This window comes from Varanus komodoensis, unplaced genomic scaffold (genome assembly GCF_004798865.1).
Source record: "Varanus komodoensis strain SLA01 unplaced genomic scaffold, ASM479886v1 scaffold1, whole genome shotgun sequence".
In the NCBI taxonomy this organism is placed as follows: domain Eukaryota; kingdom Metazoa; phylum Chordata; class Lepidosauria; order Squamata; family Varanidae; genus Varanus; species Varanus komodoensis.
In genome coordinates this window covers 66,984,530-67,008,663 of record NW_025335268.1, presented here as the reverse complement: position 1 = coordinate 67,008,663, position 24,134 = coordinate 66,984,530, and the positions used below count along the sequence as shown (strand labels likewise).

The following is a 24,134-nucleotide window of genomic DNA, read 5'->3' as shown; positions in this document are numbered from 1 at the left end:
AGCCAGTGAAGCTGACGGAGGACTGGAGTCATGTGAACATAACGCCCAGTCCCCATCAGCAGCCTGGCAGCTCTATTTTGAACCAATTGAAGTATCCGGACCGTCTTCAAGGGTAGCCCCACGTAGAGCGCGTTACAGAAGTCAAGGCGGGAAGTCACCAGCGCGTGTGTCACTGTCGCCAGGCAGTCTTGCCGTGTTGAGTTGCTGCCTGGAGAAGTGCATTGCCTCCCTGATGAAGAGACGGCCTAGTTCCTGTTGCTGGTCCGGGAGGAATGCAGTGAGGGACTCGATTTTCTGCCAGAGGAAGAATTGATAACGGGCCATGGTGTCCTCGTAGTTCGAGATGCAAAGACCAAGTCTCATAGCAGCGTAGATGCAGCAAGACAACGTATCGATTTTTCTGCCTTCCTTATCCACCAGAGTGGAATGTTGCTTGTTTTGATGTCCTTGAGAGGAGTCGATGACAATCGAATCCGGCTGAGGATGTTTCAACAGGAAAGGGATGTCCTGAACTTTGTACATCCCCTCAGGGTGTCTGGAGGTAGGATGAGGATGGTTAGGCACCTGCCAGGTATCAGTCATCGCCTGCTTAAGTGTGGTGATAAATGGCAGGGTGATAGACGACGAGTCTTCCTTGTGAATATCATAGATATTGTCCTGGTTTGGGTCGATATGCTGCTGAACGTCTATCTCCAAAGACTTGGTCATGAGGAGAGTAACTCAGAGAAAGTTTACTGAGAGTCAACTGGAGACCCAGGACCCTGGGTGGGGAGGACTGCATCTGGAGATGTAGATACTTTAGAGTCGTCTGAGTCCTAGATGTAAGGTGCACTGGACAAGGATCCTCAGGGAGACATGGAGGGGTCACTGAGTGCTGCAGCAGAGGTTGATGGCGCGTCTCTCAACACGGAGTGCGGCGTAGAGTGACGAAGGTGTGGTATCAGACGTAGATAGTACCCATATGGTGGATAGCAGTCCCATGGGCAAGGCTGAGCTAAGTGGCCAGGATCAAATTCCCCGTAAGGAAGGGGAACCCAGTGATGCGACGACTGCAGAGTTAAGGTGTAGGCGATAAGAGGGAGGAGGGGTGTTGGGGTGCCCTCGGAGATCCCTCTGGAGATGAGTGAACCACAGGTGTAGGCGTTGGAGATCTCGCAGGTGGTTCTTCAGTTCCCGGTTGAGGAGGAGATTCATGGATCACTCCATCGGTCATAGAGCCTCTTGCCGTGGCATTGGGATTGAAGTGCAGCGAAGTCATACCCCTTGGAGGTGATGATGGAGGGGTCACCTGCATCAGGGACTGATGGCTCGGAGCTTCGATCGCAACTGAATTCAGGGCCAAGACAGGGATGGAGGTCAGCTCCAAGCAGGGAAGCTTGTCGTGTGTCTTGTGCTGACTCTTGGGCTTATTTGGTTTGTCCTTTTTGGATCGTTTGGACTTCGAGGATTCCTTGGACCCAATATGCTTCCTCTTCTCCTTATGTTTACGCCGCGGAGGACTAGAGAAGCGCTTTCCATCCTTGTTGGCTGGAGCCCCTTTGGATGGTTTGGCAGATGGGGGTTTAAGCTGGCCTCAGCCGAGACCTGCTTCGTGGCGACCAATGCTCAGTCCCATAAAATTTTGCGCAGCCTATTTTCATGATTCTTTCGTGCCTGTCTTGTAAAAGACTGGCAATGGCTGCACTTATCTGTCCTGTGGCCATCCTGAAGACAGAGGAGGCACAGGTTGTGAGGATCAGTGGGGGACATTTTAGCCCCACACTATGAACACTTATGAAAAGCCGCCCACTGCACCATCAAGAGAAGAAAAAGAGGACAAAGTGAGCATAATAACTTGGAGAAGAAGGATGAAAGAAGGTGTGTGTGTGTGTGTATTTGGAAAGGGGATAGGGTAGGGGTTGGGGGTCAGAAGAACAAAGAGTAATAGAAACAGGGCAAACTGGGACAGAATATAACAATAAGTGAAAGAACAATGAAGACAAGAAAATAACTTCTTGACCAGATCTAGCAATAACAGCACAGAGCAAAACTGCCTGTGGTACAGTGAACAGCAGTTGCAGGCAGACTGGGGAAATGGCGGGCACTCCACCCCTTTATACTAAGCTGGGGGGAAGGGTGCGACTTTCCCGCCGAAACCGTTAAAGCTGCTTAATCTTCCTGGCAAGAGGCACTGCATGGGTGCAGCACCCGTGATGTGTGATGCACAGAGGCCACGATGAAGAACCTGGTCAGTGGGGTGCACAGTTGCACTGCCATCCTATCGACGGATCCTGTGGGCACCCAGTTTGCTACAGTGTGAACAGAATGCTGGACTAGATGGACTGCTTATCTGATCAAGTATGAATCTTTTTATGTTTTTAGCATGTCCCCAGTATTATGTTGTTATTTCCTAACTAAAATGTTTTCCCAGAAAGTAACAAGCTCTAACATCTTGATTATTACTTTGCTAAATATGCAGATGTTTCAATATATACTGGTTTCATTTTAAATGCTTCTATCATAAGCTAAAATCCAACTGTGCTTAAATTCATCATAAAACTGTCCATTAAAAACACAGAATTCCTATTTTAATCACACACCTTTTTCAAACTCAAATCATTGAGAAGACCAGATGTGTTTCATCCAATGAGTACTTTGAAACATATGGTATATAATATATACAGAGAAAAGACAGATACATGTAATCTTGATTTCCTAAAGGAATAAAGATTAAAACAGAAAAGTCATAATCTCTGGGAGCCAGCATAACGCTGCAGCAGTAACTGACCTCCTACGTTCTGCCTTTGATTTTCCTTCAGCACCCAGTCAGCTCCTGCTGGCTAATACCCAACATTTCTTCCCCTCAGGCCAGTAGGCTGGTGTGGAAGGCTAACAGCTGCAAGGTTTTCTCACTGCTGCCACTTAAGGAACACAGTCATGCTAGATGCCTGACTTCATCCCACCAATGGTGCTGAAAAGATGAGCTTTTGCCAGCCTCAGAAGCCAGAATTCATCTTTTTGCCTAGCCCTTCTTCATGCAATAACATTTAGCATCCTAAGGCATGATATATGCAAAACGTTAAGGAAAAGGATGACATACTGTGGGTTGATAGTTATCTCTGAAAGGTGGAAAATCCCAGAGAAAATAATGGTGAAGTTCAAAGATAGTTTATGGTACATGCACTCCATAGTTAATGATGCTTAAAATAGGAAGACAAATACACTAGAAACAATGTACAGGAAGAAGGAGCATTTTCCTATAATGGAAAGTTAAGCAGAGCTCTGCTGGATCAGACTGAAGGCCTATTTTCCATGGGGACCAACCAGAATTCTGTGTAAATCTCACAAGCGTGGCATGACTAACAACAGCAGCACTCTGGCACACACGCATCCTCCCCAGCAACCAGCAAGCAGAGGCGTCCTGCCTCTGGTACAGGAGGAGCACCTGGTAGCCACTAAAAGCCTTAAGCTCCCAATCCCCTTTTAAAGTGGCCCCAGTCAGTAGCCATCAATACATCTTTCCAGAGAAAATCCCACAGTTAAACTATGCACTGCATGAAATGCTTCTGTTTATCTGCCTTAAATGTATTACCATTATGCCTTTTATTTTTTGCCTGATTTCTGTGTGACACAATTGCTCCTTGACTACTTGAGCTGTTTTTTCCCCCTGCATCTTCTTCAGCTCTTGTCTTTGTACCTGATTGAGGTGCAATGACCAGAAAGGAATGTAATATTTTGAGTGTGCTGGCAGCACACACTTGTGTAAATGTAATGTAATACTGGCAGTTTTATTTTATTTTTCTATCCTAAATATCTGCAACATGAAAATTGCATTTTTCAATGGAATGCACACTTGGGTCTATTCCCTGCAAGCTATTCTCTGCAACCTGAAGATCACTTTTCTGGTCAGCTCGGATTCCATTAATATACATGTATAGTTAGGCTTTTTCTGACAAAGATACACCACTGGTGGGCCCCTTTGTTAATCAGACCCTTGGTCTGATCTGGCATGGCTCTTGTTTTTCTTACAAAGATCCTTATTTGCTGTTTTCGAGCCCATTTTTCCCAGTCTGGAGAGAAACTTTGCAAGCTCATTGCTATCCATATTTGTTTTAATCACCTGGAATAATTTGGTATCATCAGCAATTTGGCCAACTCACTGCCCAATCCAAGTTCAAATTATTTATGAACAAGTTAAAAGCAATGGCTTAAATACAGATCTGTTATATCCCTTCATTGTGAGAACTGAACTCTTTGCTTCCAGTTCTTTAAACAGGTACAAGAGGACCTCTCTTCTTATCCCATAATGCTACGTATGCTCTTTGGTGAAGAACTTTGTCAAAAGTCTTTTGAAAGTCCAAGTAAAGAATGTCTGTTAGATCACTGCTTTCCACATGCTTGCTCATACCCTCAAACAATGACATACTGCTTAACTTTCACAAAAGTCATGACCACCCAATCTATATCAGAGATGGCAAGTTTCCAGTCTTCAGGAGTTCTCCAGGCAACCTATCAGTTCCTGTCACAGACCCTGTTCCCTCTCCCAAGTCTTGCTCAGTGCTAATGAAAGTCTGCCTTTCTGTAATGCTGAGAAAACCCACTTTTATCACCTCAGTGCTGGATAAAGGAAGATTCCTTCCTAGCTTTAAACAGAGAACTCCACTCTTATCACTAAGCAACAGAAAACGATTTGCTTCATCATCTACATGATGGTCTCTTAATTGTTTTTTCTCCATGCTAAACAAATATAACTCTTCCAATCTTTCTTCACTAGACTTAATCTCCAGGTCCCTACCACTATCATAAACTTCCTCTGGAAGTACTTTAGTCTGTTGGTGATATTAAATTGTAGTATGCAGAACAGGATGCAGTAATCTACCTGAGGTCTAAGCAAATTAAAGCAGAACCATTACCTTTCACCTTCTGGAGTCTCTATCTGGCTCAATTCAACCTAGATTTAGCCTTTTTACTGCCACATCACCCTGCTGACTCATTTTTAGCTTGAGGTCTACAATGGTCCCTGCATTCTTTTCACAGCTATTGTGCCACTGATTTTCCTAATTAAGTTCAGAGCTTTTCACATGTATCAGTGCTGAAATTCATTTTGTTAGTTTTGGTCCAGTTCCTCACCCTGCCTCGAGCATCCTGAATCTGATCTAAGCTATTTACTACAGCACCAAGTTTGAAATCATCTGTAAATCTAATGAGCATCCCCTCTGTTCCTTATAAAGATGTCAACCAAAACAGGGTCTCGGATAGAACACTGCAGTATCCCATTTGCCACTCTTCTTCAGGTTAATGAAGTGCAGATGATGAACATTATTTTGATACAGACAACTAGCCAACTATAATTACACTTCATCTAGTCTACATTTTACCAGCTTGCCAACCACAATATCATAGTGTCCACTGCTGAAAGTCTTGCTGGAATCAAGGTATGCTACATTCATTGCATTCCTTTTATCTACTCCAACCCCCATGCTTATTTGTTCTAGAACATCTCTAAAATGTGGTTTCTTCTTTCCCACACTTTTTTTTGGGGGGGGGGGTGGATGCTTACAGCATTTGCCCACCTCACAATATTTTTCCTGTTCTGTTTACCTAACAGGTAAACCTATTTTTACCTATTGCCTTTAGAAGAATAATTGCTTCTTTCCTTGTTTTTGACCAAAGACTGTATTTGTTATAGGATTAAGTTCCTTAGTTAAAATCTCAACTTGTCAGGAGCAAAGGGGAAATAACCAAGTGCTTTCCTTCCACTCAGCTTTCATCTTGAGATATGACTAATGCAGCATTGCTTTAAGTGGAAAAGGAGAGAAGACAACCCTATGAATCAGAGACTATTCTAAACAGCACTGGATGTTTCTAAAGTAAAAGTACCATGGCCCTGTGAATGACTCAATCATTTTCCTAAGAGTTATTACATGCAGCGATGAAGCAATGTTAATTAGATAATGGACTGCTGCCAGCTAATATTGGCATGACCTACAATACCCTTGGCTGACAGCCATGTATGTCTCTCTATCCCACTTTTTTCCCCCTTCTAATCTAGATGGGAAGTAGAAACCATTAAAAAATATTCCCAAGTGCTATTTAACTTCTTATCATGAATTAAAAGCTTAATTAAATGCCTTGTTAAAAGGAAGGAAGACTGGTTTCTATGATTAAATAAAGCAAAGAACAACAGAAATAGGGATCAAACGAACTCTACAGTATTAACCCATTTCTTGGGAAATAATTGATTTGGTTTGAATTTAAAAGGAGTTGTTATTAAAGTGCATATAGAAAAGGACTTTTTCCTGCTGCTCCACAGGCAGGAATGGTGTCCCAAAATCAAAATGTGCTTTGAATAGTATCACTAAACTTAAGCTGAGTAATGGACAACATCCCCAAACCCAGCAGGTGACCAAATACATGTGCACATGACACCCTTCTGCCTTAATAAATCTCATAATTTTCTAACAGTGTTTGGTTCATTCCTATAAATACTTATGTGGGAGTAAGTCCTACTGAACACAACAAAGCTTACCACTGAAAAGACATGCAGGATGAACTAAAAGCAGCACAAAAGAATTGTCCAATGTTAATGCCATTTTGATTTGCTGCCTATCATTAAGAGTCAAGGCAAATAGCATTTGCTGATCACATTCATCCTTATTGTCACCTTATTAGTTGCACTTCTGTTTTACATATGAAGAACTGAGGCCAAAAACATCAACTTCCTCAAGGAAATGTCAAGGAAAGGATCTGAATTCAGCATCTGAGCTCAGTATTATCAATGTGACTATATCACTGCATCATTAATAATGAAAATATTTTGAGCATTAACTATACTTCTCCAACATGTCCCAGATACTTAGTGATACATTAATTACTGCAGTGGTTCTCAATAACCAATTCTATAGGTTAGCCCAACAATATTAATGACTTCCATATTACTGGTTGTGAGGTTGTGCTTTGCTTAAGACAGAGATGGCATGACATTATAACTGCAAGGCCCACGTCCCAGTTGGTTGTGGTGTGGTTGTGTGCACATTACACACACAACCCAGTGACTAGGGGGAGTGCACAAAAGCTGTCAGGGAGCCACGGACGGCCCATGGGTGGTGCAACCCTAGCCTAAGGCTACTCTGTTGCTTCATACCTGACCTGAATAGAAATTCATGTTCTTAACTTCAGAGCAGTATGATTTGTAACATCTATATAAGTTAAACTGATTTTCTGAAATGCGTGTGAGTAGATGAGGTTTAAGATAAACCAGGAGAAGTCACTATTATACCAAAAGCAGTTTTGTCTTCTACAGTGAAAACATAAAAGAGGCAACATTTCTAGCCTCACTGAGAGAAAGTTGCATCTATGGGTAGAACTCTCTTTACTGAGACTATTAATTAAAGCTTTCCTAATAACCATTGGGATTCCACAAGTGCTTTGTGGATATTTAAAAACATATCTTAAGAGATGTAAGCTACAGTTATTTACCCTAACCCTAAAGTAAGCATTTATACAATGGAATACTTTGTGAATGCTTTAAGAAATGAATCTACTAGTTGCACCCTTAGTAAAGCTTGCAATTATGAGGCATAAAAGCATGAGACTCAGTAAAAATAATCTCTAATATGGTTAAATGTGAGCAGCACTGCAGTTGTCTCCTGTAGGCCAAACTTTAACACTTGACTAAAATTCACTAAGCAAGGGAATGTAAGAGAAACTTGGATTTAAGAAGAGATGTGGCTGCAGAAAGGGCAAATATTATTTTAGGCTGGATTAATAGAAGTATCACTTCCAAATCATGTGAAGTACTAGTTTACTCTTTACTCAGCACTGGTTAGGCCTCATCTGGAGTATGGTGTCCAGTTCTTGACACCACAGTTTAGGAAAGATGCAAACAAGCTAGAAAGGATTCAGAGGTGGTTAACAAGGATGATCCAGGGAGTGGAAACAAAGCCCTGTAAGGAGACATTGAAAGATCTGGGCATGTTTAGCCTTGAGAAGAGGAGACTGAGAGGAGATATGGTAGCATTCTACAAGTACCTGAAAGGTTATCACAAAAAGGAAGGACAGGATCTCTTCTTGATCTTCCCAGAGTGCAGGACATGGAATAATGGGCTCAAGTTACAGGAAGCCAGATTCTGGCTAGATAGCAGAAAAAAATTCCTGTCTGTTAGAGCAGTACAACAATGAAACCAATTACCTAGGGAGGTCATGGGCTCTCTCACACTAGAAACATTCAAGATTTACGTAACTGGACAGCCATAACTGATTGATGTAAATGGGCTCACTGCAAGCTGTAAGACCATTTCCTAATTTCCCTCTGAATTTCATTGTAAACTTCTGCTGAAACACGCATTTCAAAAATAGCTTATCAAATAACAAGCAGGCCCTTGCTTGGCAGTTGGGTAGGTACACTTTGTTCAGAGAATTTGCTTTGAATTATAGCCAATCTTATGGAAGTTGTAGTCCAAAACATCTAGAAGGAACCAAATTGTCTATCCCAGTCTTATTCCATGAAAAGCTTCAGAAAGTGCACCACAGAAATCCACAGCCTCTATCCAGAAAGAGTAAATAATGTCCATATATGTCAGAAATAGGGCATTTCTCTATTCAGAAGCAGCACTTCTTAAAAGAACTTTGTTGTGCCATGTAAGAAAGCAAAACTACAATCAACCTTAAAAACAAACAACAGGGTCCCTTAATATTCTTGTGTGCCAAAAGAGGTTTTTTGCTTTGAAAAGCAGAACATAAAGAAATAAATAAGAGAAGCCCTGATGAAATTACCCTCCATCTCCCTCATATTCATAACAAATCTATGTCATTCAAACACTCTCATGATTACCCATCACAAGATGAAGTCCTCAAAGCTGCTGTTCTTGCCAGAATCAGAAGAAAATTGAGCAAGAATGCACTTTCTGGTTCTGAGGAATTTGCAGTCAGAAAAGAAATAAGCCCTTGAGATGATGGATGGGTATGCCAGTTTCTGCTTCTTTTTAAACTCTGGAAGGATCCGAGGTATGCTCTGTGCCATGGAGGAATTTCCAGATGTGTGCCTTAATGGACACCATGAAAAACTCATGATCCCTTCCAAAATACAGAACATACATAGTCAGAAGACTAACATATTTGCTCATCATTGTGGCCTTGGAGTTTTATTACTCTGAATAATTATTCATTTGCATAATTTATTCCAATTACGGTATCTTAGTTACAAAGGAATTAAAGGAATTTCTCAAGGGCAATATTCCTATAGGGCAAACCTGCATAAGAAGGGTAGCAGAAGGCAGGTATGACAATGAAATGAAGGAAGCCAAACAACAAACATGTTCTCCAGTCTCCAGCTGCTGGAAGCCTGGCTGAATCTCTCTTCACTGCTGAACTTTCAAGGCAGCTCTGCCTGCTGCACAAGTATCTTTTCCTGGGCCGATTAGAAAAGCCTAAGGCAGAAGCTTGTGAATAAGCATTTCATCAGCCCAGAATAAATTTCTGTGTCATGATTCTTATACTACAACTCATTTTTTGATTGAGTAACCTTCCTGGGATACAGTGGGAATGCTGTGGACACAATATACATTGAGTTCAGCATAGTGACCCATGTTACCCTGATTAGCAAACTAGCTAAAAAGGGCTAGATCAAGCAACTATCAGGGGGATCCACAGAGTGCTCATTAATGGCACCTCTCACACAGGGGAGAGGTAACAAGTGGGGTACCACAGGATTCAGTCCTGGGTCCAGGGCTCTTCAACATTTTTTTTAATGATTTGGATGAGGAAGTGCAAGGAATGATTATCAGATTTGCAAATGACACAAAATAGCTAAAACCCAGGAAACAACATTTAAAGTGATCTTGATAGGTTAGAGTGCTGGGCTGAAAACACAGGAATAAAATTTAATAGGGACAAACACTGAGTTCTGCAGCTAGAAAAAAGAAACTGAATGCATAGGTACAAGATGGGGAGCACTTGGTTCAACAATACTGCAAGTGAGAAGGGTATTCGAATTGTTGTAGATCTCAAGCTGATCCTGAGTCAAAAATGTGATGTGACTACAAAAAGGGCAAATGTTATTTTGGAACACATTAATAGAAGTATCACTTCCCTATTATGAAGTACTAGTTTCTTTTACTGGTTAGGCCTCATCTGGAGTACTGTGTCCAGTTCTGGGCACCAAAGTTTAAGAAAGAGGCAGACAAGCTGGAAAGGGTTTAGTGGGAAACTGTTGGGAATGAAAGGGGCAGTTTTCTTGGTGCACAGTCCCAGGTCACACTGATCTGGACACTGAGTCAGAAGAAGCAGAGAAGGAGGTGGAGGCAGCCTGGGGACTTGGGGCTTCAGACTTTGAGATGGGAGTAGCAGAAGAGCTTATCTCAAGGCCACTCTCTCCAGGTGCCGAGGCAAGCTTGGGAATAACCAAGGTGTACAACTGTCAAGAGGGGCACTGGAGAGGAGTTCTCAGTGCCACATGAAGTTGGTACGACTCTTGATCCCATGACACAGCATTGGGAGAAGACAAGTGAAGGATTGACATACAAAGAAAAGCTGTGTTCACCTCCAAAAGCACCCCCAGAGGGTTGGAGTCCAGGCACACTCAAAGAGAAGGTTTCTGGAAGTAGTGGCTAGATTGGGTTCAACAAGCCATTCTGTGCATGCTCAGAGATGCATCCTGTGGTGATTGAGTTCATTGGATACACTTTGGTGAATAAAGATCTTTTGCAAAGGAACAGTCTATTGCCTTGAATGTGTGAAGGGTGGAAAACCTAGCTCACTATAGCAACAAGGATGATCAGACCACTGGAAACAAAGCCCTGTGAGGAAAAACTGAAAGAATTGTGTGTATTTGGTCCTGAGAAGAGAAGACTGAGGAAGATATGACAGTACTCTTCAAGTACTTGAAAGGCTGTCACAAAGAGAAAGGCCAGGATCTCCACTTGATCATCTCTCAATGCAGGACAGAAAATAACAGGCTGAAGTTACAGGAAGCCTGGTTCCAGCTGAACATCAGGAAGACCTTCCTGTTAGTGCAATACAACAATGGAACCAATTAGCTAGAGAAGTTGTGGGCTCTCCCATGCTAGCAGTATTCAAGATGCAACTGGACAGCTGTCCTAGAGGGATGGTTTAACCTGGAGTCCTGCACTGAGCAGAGGGTTGGACCTGATAGCCTTCTTGGCCCCTTCCAACGTTAGTATTCAATGATTCTGTGCTTATTCATGCAGGGGTGTACCTTGCCATGTGTACAATTGCAAGTCTAGATACAATTCATGTGCCACTACAAGGCTTAGAAATGTATATTTTTAAATAAACCTTTAGGCCCCAACTGTATATAGTACAATAATCTAATGACTAAAGCAAGAATAAGTCTGCCTTCTTTAGGAATTTAATCTGTCAACATGGTAAGGCTGCTTTGAGACACTTAAAAGCTGTCTCATACTAAGTACCTGCAGAGAAGCTATAAGCATGTTCTTTCAATTATTCTCAAGTGTCATCCAACCACTTGTAACCAAATAAGAGTCCCAGTGACCCATCTTGACCCATAAAGTCTGGGCTTGGAGACTGTTCTCTTGATAAAGCACCACCTCCTGTGCTTGGGAGAAACCCTGCTGAGTGTCCTCTTCATTTTGGTTGCTTTTTGTTAAGTGCCAATTCATGTTGGCTCCTACAGATCACGTGTAAATATTCACATCACCTTCTGGCTCTTCCTCCAGCAAAAGATTGAGACTGTCCAATCTTCAGGAAGAGAAAAATCCAGCTCCCAACCTGATGTGCTCCAGATGTTTAGGATGGCAACTTTTAACAGTCACAGTCATCACAGCCAATGGTCAGGGACAGTGGGAGTTACAGACAAAAATATATAGAAGTTACCATGTTTGGGAAGGCTGTTCTAAAAGGACTATGTTGAAGATCTGTATCTATGCAAATCTGTAATGAAAAGAGCACCAAGAGTTGGATTTCTGACTCCCATAGATTGGACAAGCTCTAGGCCACTAAAGCCAACATGGTTGCAAACTATATCGCTAACGTTCAGTCAGTTGGCATTTACAGTATTCTTTGTGTAAACAAAAAGCAGCAGGACATATAAGCATTCCAAGAAATCTTAAATGTTTGGTACTGGGACACTTCCTGTTTGTTTATTCCAGTCAATAGGAAGACTGGGATTAAAAGAAGTGCCACTGGGGCTTCCAAGTAAGAACTGTTTTGGGATCTTTTGCTTCTCCAAGATGAATACAATTTGCCTTGGGGTAGTAAAGCATCACAAAACCTTTTGCAGAATATTTCAGTGCGTTCAGTTTTGTCCATGTTGCCCAGTTCCTATGATCCTTTCCTGCTTCTCTCCTTCCTTAATGATGCCATACTCTTGCCTAACAGGTTCCTGCAGATTAGAAGGTTGCATCATTTGCTACTGTACTCTTAGGATTAACACACGACAGGGCTTTAAGGTTTATCCTTTTAGAATGGACACGTTTAACCAATTCTCAAGCAACTGACTAGATAGATAGGGGCCTACTCACTCGTTTGCTGTCTCGGCTACCATGCAAGAAGGTTTTGTTGTTAAATGAGAGAGGAATGACGGCATACTGTACCTCCTCCGGCAGGCTGACGACCAGGTCATTTTCGGTCTGCCCAACCAACATCTGCAAGAAGTATTCGCTGCATGCAGCCAGCACAGCCCGGTGGGCTCGGAACTCTTTGCCCTCCACAATCAAAGTCACATCACAGAGAATATCCTGCTTCCGCTGGTCATTGAGGCACAGGAGGATATTGGTACAATGGACTGTTGACTCATACACATACATGGGGGATTCAGTCTTCTCATCCACAGACATTCCGTTCACACCCTAAAATAGAAACAACAAACAATAAGAGAGAGAGAGAGGGCTAGAGAGAGTCACTACACTGCCTGCAAAAATAGGAAGATTACATCATGATTTCTGTGTCCTGCATGGTTTAGCCAGCTCTTGGCAGAACTGCTGATCAGCACTTTAATTCTTAGCTGGAACAAAGAGCTCAAGAAATCTCTCTCTCTTTCTGGAAAGACAATTGCATTATAAGCTTTTACTCTACCCACTTAGTTCTCCCCCCTCCCCCCCGGTACTGAATGAAAGATATGGAACTCTTTAAATAAATGTTGAAAGCCATCAATCAACGTGGCTTTAACAGATATGAAGAATCCCTGGGAGTGGAGGCTGGGTAAGTAGAAAAGGAGATGTAATAAAAACATCTGCGATCATCTTCTGGCAGAGGCAGAGTATCCAACCCATAGTCCATTCAATTCAGAAAGATGGTGCCAAACTGGAGATTATTAGCAACATTTTGAATGAGTTGCCATGACACAACGCTCCAAAGGAAACTGTGTGTGAACCTCTTATGGGGAACATGCAGCATATTCATGAATGCAGTGTGGCAGTGGAACTCATTCCGCATGTAGGCCAGAGCTGCTGGAAGCAAGGATGCATTGTTCAAACAGATCACAAAATTACCAGCTTAGAAGCATAGGAAGTGACTTAATACCAGATCAGTCCGCTGGTTCATCTCGGTCCTCGCTATGGTCTGCAGTCACAAGTGGGAGCCTTCTGCAGTCTTACCTGGAGATGCCAGGGACTGAATCTGGGACCTTCTGCACACAAAATACATTATCTGCCACTGAGGGCCTGTCACACTTTTATATATCCTCTTAGAAAAGAATGCTCTTATAATCACATAGTACTTTGCATTCAAACAGAATCTTTTCTGAGTGTACAAAGCATTTTACATACATAGCTCTTGTAAAGATTACTGAAGCAATGAAGGAAGACTAGTATTATCAGCTCCATGGGTCTAATGGGGAAGCAGAACTGAGGGTTAATAGCTGGCTTAAAGATTTCAGGTTTGTGGAGCATACTAGAATGCCACTATTCAACAACCAGAGGTTGGTGTGATAGACAAGCAGTTAGTGCTTCTGAGCCCAGGAATTTATTTTTGAGTATCAAAACTGAATGGAGCTCATTCCCCTTCCATACAAAAATCCACTCCTGATCACCTCTAACTTTCTTCATGTTAGCGCGTTCTCTCTCTCTCTCTCTCTCTCTCTCTCTCTCTCTCTCTCTCTCTCTCTGTGTGTGTGTGTGTGTGTGTGTGTGTGTGTGTGAGAGAGAGAGAGAGAGAGAGAGAGAGAGAGGCAGGGAGGGAGGGAGGGAGGGATTTTTAGATTTGGCTGGTGAGACATAAATCCTTGGCGACTCAAACTAGTTCAAGATCTACCAGTAGATCCAAATCTACCTTGTGCTCATACCAATCTAGAGAACTTGTAACAAAGGTGAGATCTGAAATAGACTTTAGCATTCCTGTATATACTTACCTGGAACTAAGCTCTGCTGAACTCAGTGAAACTTACTTCCAAATAGACATGCACAAGAATGTACTACAGCTGAGCTCTTGCCATCATGCTGTTTTTTACATGCACTTTGTGAAGAACTTGTGACCTCCAGGTGAACTGGTAGCAGGAAATGCTGTCCCCTACTCAGAGGTTATTTCCAAATTCAGTGCTTTACCTGCCCACTAAAACTGAATGATGGCTATTGAATACAAAGGTGTTACAATTGCCTTCTCAGTGAAGAAGAAAAATGAGACTACGATATTGACAGATACCTTTAACTAATTAACAAAATAAAAGTACACTAGTAAGGAAAAAAAAACTGTAGCATGTCCAAACTATACAATATCACCTCCAACACACAGAAATGTTCTCCCAACATCAGAAAAAAACAAGTAGAAGAACTAGGAAGAGAGTGTGGATGGATGTAACCCAACTGTTAGTGCTGGAAGAGTAACTAGGTAGTAAAATAGTATATTTTTTAAAATAGTAGTATACAAAATAATATGCACTTGTTGTACTTTGCAAATGAAGTTTGTCTGGTGCAAAGGTTTCACACAATTCTAGCAGTCCTGGATAGGGTAGAGGAATATTTGGACAGCTCTGCCTACGCAAAAAGGAGTATAATGGGAAAGCAAGGCTTCAGGTTTCTGCATTTGTCTTTTTACACTGGTATGAAAAAAGGAGTATATACGATCCTTTAGACATTAAGTCAGGCACCTAAAAAATAGTCCCGCTCCTATCTCATTTTAATATTTCATTCTGGATTTTCTCCACATTCTAGGTTCTCCTAAAGATATGGGATGGGAGATTCATGATATAAAGTATTTTAAAAGCACTTTTCATATTTGTTTCACGCTCCCATGACACTTAAAATCAGATAGAGAAGTAAAAGGGTGGTGAAAGTGCGGTGAAAGTTATTAGCAAATTGGCAAGATGAGGAGAGATTGCAAAAGAGGAAGATGCTCTAAGAAGGACATAAATAAGAGGTGACATCATTGCATAGCTCTAATGAAAGGCAATTGAGAGATTAAATAAATGTCCTTATTTCATTGATTGCATAAGAAAAATTTCCGGCCCCTTACACAGTACGGAGATTTTGTCTGAGAGATTGTGTTGGAAACTAGCATAAGAATTATGGACAAAGGTCCATAAATTTAGTTGTCATAGTACTAGCCCCCTACCCTTCAGGCTATTGTTTCTTTCCCATCTCTGGTTTCACACTAATCTTCAGAGACAGAATCAGTTTGCATAACACAATAAGCCATAAGATGTAGAAAGCTATGCAGTGCAGCTTAAAACCACCTCCTCTTGATATACCTAACAGATGACTGGGTGTGTTGGAGCAGGGTGTCCCCTCCTTCCTTCTCAGTCCTCCTGTGGGTAATCCCAGGGGATCCAACAGGAGCATAGAGGTCCTCCCACGAACAATACTGTTTGAAACTGAAGTCAAGGACTGAGGGGATAGGTGAGTAGGAGCCGTCTGGCTGATCCAAACCATTCTTTGCCCTGCACCACCATGGTTACCAGCTATGGCAGGGTAGGCTGTGGCAAATCACAAATCTGATGTCACATAATCCACTGAATCTATTAGTGCCCTTCTCCGGGAACCCTCTGTGAATGATATTAGGAGGGTGAGTACCCGGAGGAGGGCTTTCTCTGCAGTGGTGCCCCATCTATGGAATGCACTCCTCAGAGAGGTCCGCCTGGCGCTGTCATTATTTTTTTTTCGGTGCCAGGCTAAGACTTTTTTATTTAAAACTTATTTTAATTGCTAAATTATTGTATTTATTCGGATTTTAAATTAGCCGAGAATGGACTGAGGGTTTTAAATGTTTTTTTTTTTTTTTTTTGGTGAGCCGCCCCGAGGCTTTGTTGCGATGGGGGCGGCATAGAAATGTTTTAAATAAATATTAACTTTGCTGTCCACTTGCACCTCTAAGTCAGGATTTAAGATGGACCACACAACTTAAGAAGCAGTCAGTAAAGTAAACGCTGATATCTCACTCCTACATGGGAAAAAAACTTTTTGACAACCAAAGAAAATCACAGTAAATAAGCAAATTTCGTAAGAAAATTCCAATAATTACACAGTGACTGCCAAGTAGCCGTGGATCACTTTGTCCATCTGTTTCAAAAAGTCTTAGTTATTAAGTAGCACAGAAGCAAACTCCACTGCTGAATTAAATGAAGAGCATAAATGAAATGCAGGTTGAACCACGTGGTCTTCAAATCATGCAGAGCAGAACCAGTCAGACTAGATATGGCAGTGTTTGTATATTTGTATATTTCATGGAATTTTGTGTTTTCCTCCACAGCTGTATCCAGGCAGACAACAAGGGTAACATACTTCAGGGGGAGTCTCAGGGCCAAACTGCATGTGGTTCTGTGAATCACACATTGCAGGCATAAGCATGACTGTGCTTATTTATCTTGGCATAAGCACACATAGGCTAAATCTTAACTGGGACCAGGGTGCACTGGCATGGGGATTTATGCTTGCTCCCTGTTTTCACCCTGAAATTATATTCCCCAATGGGGTAGGGTAGGGATTAAAAAGAAAAAAAAAATACCCCCCCCCAAAATCTTGCAGCTGAGTGGATTATACGTATTTATTATCTATGTAAAACGTTAAATACATATTTAAAAATTTATTTAAAACAGTACAAAAATAGTGGGGCAGATCTTGGATCTCCTCTGCTCGCAGAGCACCATGATCTTGATCCAAATCGGGAGCGCCATGAAGAACAAGTGTTCAAAGGACAAATACCACCAAACAGTACCTGGCATTTCTATTTGAGAGTTCCAGGAATTAAAGAAGTTAAAAAACTTTAAATCCTTTGTCTTTAGAGAACTGAATCCGAACAGTGGGAGCAGAAAACAACAACAAACAACAAGGTTACAACAAGCCTTTCAAGCCTGTGGTTACTTGCAAACCTGAGTTATTTGCTGAAGCAATTAGGCCGTGAAACCCATAAAAAGCAATTTAATTCCATCCTTACGTTCTCATGCAATTGTGCTTTAGCACTTGTACAAATGATGTTCTGCTAGTGTAAAACAATGCTTGTGCAACATAAACCATGCCAGGGCCATGGAAAAAAGTAGCAATTTGCTGCTGAAATATGGAACTATAAAAAAGAAGGTACAATTATGATGAATTGAAGGAATCTTTGAATTTGCCACTTACTTGTATTTTTAAAGGGCAAGATTCAAACTGGTACAGAACCATCTTTGCAACTTTAGTAACAAGAAAGTGAGTTAAAACAAAAGTGTTCTGCTGGGCAACTGGAGATACTCTAGTTGGTTCTCCATGTACTACTCAAATGACACCATCTGCTGGGGTGTTCTTTAAAGTTCTCACTTTCTACACAGGACAGAGCTCGTGAATTGAGCTGCAATTTATTACAGACTAAATAAAATAATGAGTACAAGAATCTTTTTTGCTTAAACTAAATGCTAAGATACAAAATAATTTATAACCATGTGATGCTACCAGCTATTTGGGAGTATAAAAAAATCCAAATTAATTACCAATTACAACATTCAAAAACATTAACATAAAGATAGAAATAATGAAATGTAATTGTACATTATTATGATGATTCTTTAGCTGTTGCAAATATGATACAAGACTGATCTAGATTAATAATTCATTCAGCAATAACATATCAGGAAAAGATAATTATACACCACTACAATTCTCACGCTGATTTCTGTAATTACAGATTACAACAGTGTTAGCAATTTAAAAAAGGTTAGGGAGCGGCGGTAATTTGCCATGTCATTCTCAGTTGCATTAATATCTCTTTCTTGGAGCACTAGGGATGATTGGAAATACAATAATGGGTCAAAAGGGAGTGTGTGACCTTGCTTTTTTGTCTATTGGAAACATACTGCACATGGACACATTAGCAGCCACCCGTCATAATCCATCTGACTTGTTTACATAACTTGTACATGCAAGATAAAAGGCACGCTTCTGTGGGGCTATGGAGAGCTAAAATAATAAAAGGATGATTCAAAGCCAGAGTTAAGAACTTTGTAATTCTTGCTGTTTTTAATAGATAGCTTTTTCACTGGAATCAATGGGAGAACACATGGAGACCAGAGCAGAAGGAAGAAGAATGGTATGTAAGCATTGACTGAATGGCAAATAAACAAAGGATGTAAAGGAAAAGGTAACAAAGTTGGAGAGCATTCAAGATCCTTGAATTTGACATGGAAAGAAACAAAGCAGGAGTGCTTGTGACAAAAAATGGATGCTTTATGGTGTGTTTCTTTACAGATTCTTCATGGATATGCTTTTTCTTACATGAGGATTTATAAACCAGCCATAAGTCTTAAGGAAATGAACTAGGCTGCAGCATAGACTGAGCCTGGGTATATCAAGACTATTACTAAATAAAGGATTTATTCTCCCTCTCCAACTCCCTCTGGATACAACATTTAAAGCATGGAGAAAGCGATTTAAATACACATGAGCCAACCTGAAAACAAATGCACAGAAGTACAACAATTGTGTTCAAACTATTTCAGCCTCTTTTAAAACATTGTAACTCTTGTCTAAGGAATAATAGGCCAGGAAGGAGTGTGTTCCCTCTCATAAATCTGTCTTTACTTTTCTAACAGTTAATAATAATAATGATTTCTTAGGTGTAGCAACACAACACACAAGGTGAAGTTGAAACGGTTTAAATCACTGGCAGGGATTCTAACTTTCCTCCAGAGATACTTGGTAGCAGCCGCCAGAAAGGTGTTGTGCTGGTATAATGGCTCTCCACACAATTGGGCCAACGCACATGTTAAGTGACTTACATGTCATAGCCTGACTACAGCTGCCACAATGTGATACATTATTCATTGTCTCCACACTGGAGCATGTTAAAGGGTCAAAATACTAGGTTAAACTGGTATCTAACAGTTACATCTACGTTTCCTTTTAAAAAAATCCAGTGTTCTGGGAGGGTTCTTGATCTGGATCAGTACCTAGTGTGCGTGTTATTCTTAAAAAGCTGAATAAAGAGTTCTGCATCTACTCTAGAATACATTTTTTTAAAGATGCAGTTACTAGACACACATTTAAAAGAACATCTTTTTGGCCTTCACTTGGCTCTGCGTGAGAACTTATTTATGGAGAAAGTATATAATTCATTTGGGTTGACAGAGGCATAGAATTTAGCAATCTTTAAAATTATTTTAGCTCAAATTATTTACAAGCAGTCTTATGCTCATATTTAATTTAAACATCCAATATACTGTAGTTTTAATATTGTATTTTAGAATTTTATATTATGTAAGCCATCCTGAGTGCTTCCGTCCTGAGGGATATAAATGCTTGAAATAAATAAATAGATGAATGAATGAATACGAATTCTTATGGTTCAAAATGGGCAGCCTTAGTTTAACTATTATCATCTTTGTCAGCAAAAAGTTTGCGCAGTTCCTTTCAAACAGAAGGCAATTCCCATCCGTAATACTTCGTATAATGCAGGTTTGGGGGACAAAAAGTTTTTTAGGAATGTTTAAGGTGCTGTGGATGTTTAGACAGAAAAAAGGCCTACAACTCCTACATATGCATGCAAACCTCAAGGGGCTTCCTGACTACTTGATTAGTATGAAGCTAGCTAATGACTGAGGATTGCAAAAGCCATGCATCTACAAGGCAGTTAGGCAGAAGTATACAGAACCAAAAACACATCACCAGCAGTACTCACACAATGCTTTAACCAGCTCATCTGTCTTGTGGCAAAGTGTATTAGGATGGGTTTGTCGCTCTTACCAAGGCTCTGAATCAGCTGATTTAGAGGTAAGTCTACACCCTACCATGGGCTAATTTGTTCACGGCAAAGGAACTATTTAAGTTCCCACACACCCAGATTACTTCCCTCCCATTCATGAAAAACAAATTAAGTCCAGCTAAATATGTGGGGTGAGAAGCCGCTTAGGACAGGCCCCACAGCTCCAATCATATCTTGAACCAAAACTAAGCAGCTATTCTCAGTGTGGACACATCCCAAGTGTTTATGGATGCCCCAAAATGTCCTAAGTAAAGGAAAATTCTCCTGGTAAAATGGCCAAAAGTGGTGTGCCATATATGCAGAGTCTCCAATGGTGGCAGTTTTTCATGCAAGAAGTTGGTCTAAGCCAGGGGAAGGCAACCTGGTTCCCTCTAGATGTTTTGTACCACAGCTCCCATAACCCAGTACCATTGCCCATGCTGGAAGAGCCTGATGGGAGCTGTAATCCAAAATATTTGGAGGACACCTGTGTGCCTTTTCCTGTTCTCAGCAAAGGAAAGATACATCGGCATATGAACTGCTGCCTTGTTCCCACTGTATGGAAGTCTTAACTTCTAGAACAATGCTCGTGTCTTATTTCAATTATGGTAGGATGGCAGGAGAAGATTTACTTGGCTGCTACTGAGGAGGTTATACTTACAGGAATATAAAAAGGGAGCTTAAAAGCCTTGAGACAGAGTCCCGATGTTTGTGCAATTGTCTTTAGCAATAAATCTATGAGATCTATCTGTATGACGTGGAGGTGGTCCAAACTGAAGGTCAAGAGGAGAAGCAAGAGAAGAAAAGCATCAAGCAACACAGCCATAAGGAATGAAGTGAGTGTGAAGGTCAGCCAAGATGAATGAAGGGAAGGAAGGGGACTGAAATAGCAGACAGGAGAAGAATGAAGCCAAAGAGAAAAAAGGGTGTGGATATAGTTTTCCTTAGAGCAACTACTTTACAGAAGGAAGGTCAAGAAGAGGATAAAAATATATTCAAGGAAGAGAAAGGGAGAAAGTAAAGAAAGCTTTAAAGAGAGGAAAATTAAATGCAGATGCAGTGAAACCAATTAAGCTTAGCTGCCCTGCAACCCACGCTACAAAAACAGCAAATTGACAGGTCCTCACATCACTTTAAGCCACCCTATGCACAAGTTATGCAAGGTGGGCCATTCACAGAACCCACATTACTCCCAGCAGATGATCAGGCTTGCTGTGGCTTGTTCTGCCCTCCTTCCCTTCCAGTCTTCCAGCTGGCTCTGCTATGTATCCTAGGCACCTCTGCAGGAGAATCCAGCCCTCACTCTCCCTTGATCTCTGGCTCTATCAGATGCCAGGCCACACTTAAATTTTGCCAGAGTTTTTACCATCCCTCTGCTGCCTTGTGCCTCCCAATGCTTGTTTCAATTTCTAAGAAAAACTGTAAACCTTTCTGTGGTCTTCCTTAGCGCATGGCTCTCTTTGCCTGCCTCTTCTTGCATTCTTTCTTTATGCAGCCACCCCCTCCAGCACTGCTCCCCCCCCCACACACTTTGTTCTCCAACTCCCCAGGATGCAGCATTTTTTGCTGCATCCCTTGTTGCCCTCCCTCCTGGCCCAATGGTGAGGCTGCTTTTGTTTCACCCTCCCCAGTGTTTTTGTTGTTTCAGACAGAAAACACTCTTTGAGCTGATGCTGCTGTGTTTTCATACTCTGACCCATGCACTCCCACTATGCAGACCATCTTCTGACACTGAAGCCTCTTTCCTTCCCTCCCTCCAAGCCTGCCACACCACACCTACAACTGTTCCAGCCTATCCCCACTCCAACCCCAAAGCCCTCAGTGTGTTGCAACTGCAAAGAAGACCTTTAGTGGAAAAACAACAGATTTAGGTGGCTTCTTTTGCCATCACCATCAGAACAATGAAAAACTTGCAATTCTCTGAGCTGTTGAATTTTGATGCCAATAGCTTCCATGTGGGTGCCCATATGTGTGATGCACAGAGACCACCAAGACGAACCTACATTCCCTTGGGGAAGACAATGTTAGCCAGTTTTTATAGAAGGGATTTGGATTGGCTGCACTGAAGTTCAAAATGTGAAATGCAAGAAAGTGGCCTCCTGGATGGTGCGGTGGGATGCCATGACAGATACAATGTTCTGGGAAGCTATGGAGGAGGCTTCTGTATAGAATGCAATGCTTCTGCAGATGCTTATAGGAAAGGGATACTTATTTGGAAGTAAGGGGAAAAGACACATTATTTTAGCAAATACAACAGAGGCTGATGGGAAAGGCAATTCTGCAGCTGCAAGTCCTTTTCAGTGATAGCACAGGTGTGGGTAATGGGTCTCGATCTACCCTGAGATAACTGAATGGATATTTCTAGCTTTTTCCCAAGTTGCTGATTTGGATGTGAGACTCAAGGGAAGCATTTATCCACCCCTCATGACAGAAATATAGCCAAATGTAAGCCAAGAGCAGCAATGGTGAAAAGCAAATGTCCAATGTCATTGCTGAGATGGCAAAGACTGACCAAAAATGAAGTCAATTTACAGATAAGGCAATGGCCCTTGAGGTGAAAAGAAAAATGTGTGCATGAACAGCAACTGAGTGTAAAGCAGGAAAGGTAACAATAGCAACAGATGATATTTCAGATAAGAAGAAAGCCCAGGAGAGTGGCAAAAACCCCACAGATATAATTTATAAATCCAACGAGACATATTTAAAGGTAGTCTACCCCCCAGTAAAACAGCACACCATCCTAAGCATGTCTAATCAGAATTATACCTCAATGAGGGATTACTCCCAGGTAAATGAGAATAAGTCTAAGCTACTTTTGATAGCATGTTCTCATAATTCACACTGGACCTCAGTTCTACACATTACCTGCAGTACAGCATCTTGTTCAATATCAAGTCTCTGGTCAGGGATAGCCAACATTCTTCTGAGTAAGGCACTCATTTTAAATCAGAATAAAAACAATATTCAAAGTAAAATCACTCATTTTTACTCCAATTCCAAAAGGAAGGGTAAATTAACTTACTGCTTTTTTGCTTTTTCATCCAGTTACAAAAACTGAGACAAATGCTTTCAAACAGGGCAGTGCCATGATATGTAACAAAAACCTAGGGATGGGAATAGCTTGTTTCTCCGAATTCCACCTAAGCTTGTTCCACCCAATTCTTGTTTTTCATTACAATCTGATTTGTTGTTGCTGCTCCTGCTGTTCAAACAAGAAAATGGCACATTTAGAAATGTACACTTTTCCCATAGACTAAAGAGTGAACCTTTTTATTTTTAAGGTGTCTGTTTTTCTTAACACTGCATATTTTTCAAATACAAGCTGGAAAACATGCAGGTTTTTCCTGGAAAAGTTGCTCACATTTGCATTATGAGGTATTAAAGGAATGACTCAGAGTCAAAATTTTTGTATTTTTCAACAGAATGCCACCAGATGCAAAAGAAGTGCTACTGTTCAAGAGATCTGTTTCAGGAACTAGAGAGGACAAGAAAAATGATCTGGTTTTGGACTGGAGTAAATCTACGATCATGTGGGCACCCATTTTAAAACTTTGCCATGACTAGCTTCTTTATGAGGTAGTTTCCCAAGCAACACATGTAAGCATGGATGTGAAGCCATGTGGGGAATATTATTATGCTTATTATTAGTGTGTCAATCTGACATTCAAAGTTAGAACTTTCTGCCTTGTGAAAATTGCTAATTACTTACCTCACAAACTATAGCTGTCTGACAGAGGAATAGGTATCTTCGTTGAACCCCACTCATGCTCTCTGTACATATTTTTATTAATGTTCTTTTATAATGGAATAAAACATTAATTATGTTTTCCCACATCCAAACTCTCAGACAGTTGGAAAAAGCCCATTCGGCCCCTACGGAATTACTTTTGATAGCTATTTACTGCTTTAGAACCCTGGAGGCAGCCAACATAGATTGCATTCTAAGTGGTATTGCATTGCATTATTAGAAGGACAGAATGCCACTGAGGGTAACATGACAAGCCTTGCCCATCAGGGAAGAGAAGTTATAACTGAGG

The 24,134-nt window shown here is 41.2% G+C and overlaps 1 protein-coding gene across 3 annotated transcripts in view; it reads right to left on the bottom strand.

The window, feature by feature from the left end:
- The window catches only part of BACH2 (BTB domain and CNC homolog 2), a 220,543-nt gene that overhangs the window by 57,821 nt on the left and 138,588 nt on the right, over positions 1–24,134 (bottom strand). For all 3 annotated transcript variants that reach the window (XM_044427665.1, XM_044427674.1, XM_044427656.1), the window contains one exon: positions 12,552–12,806. In XM_044427665.1, coding sequence (XP_044283600.1) covers positions 12,552–12,794 — 243 coding nt within the window. In that variant the 5' untranslated portion in view covers positions 12,795–12,806. The remainder of the gene's footprint in view (positions 1–12,551; positions 12,807–24,134) is intronic.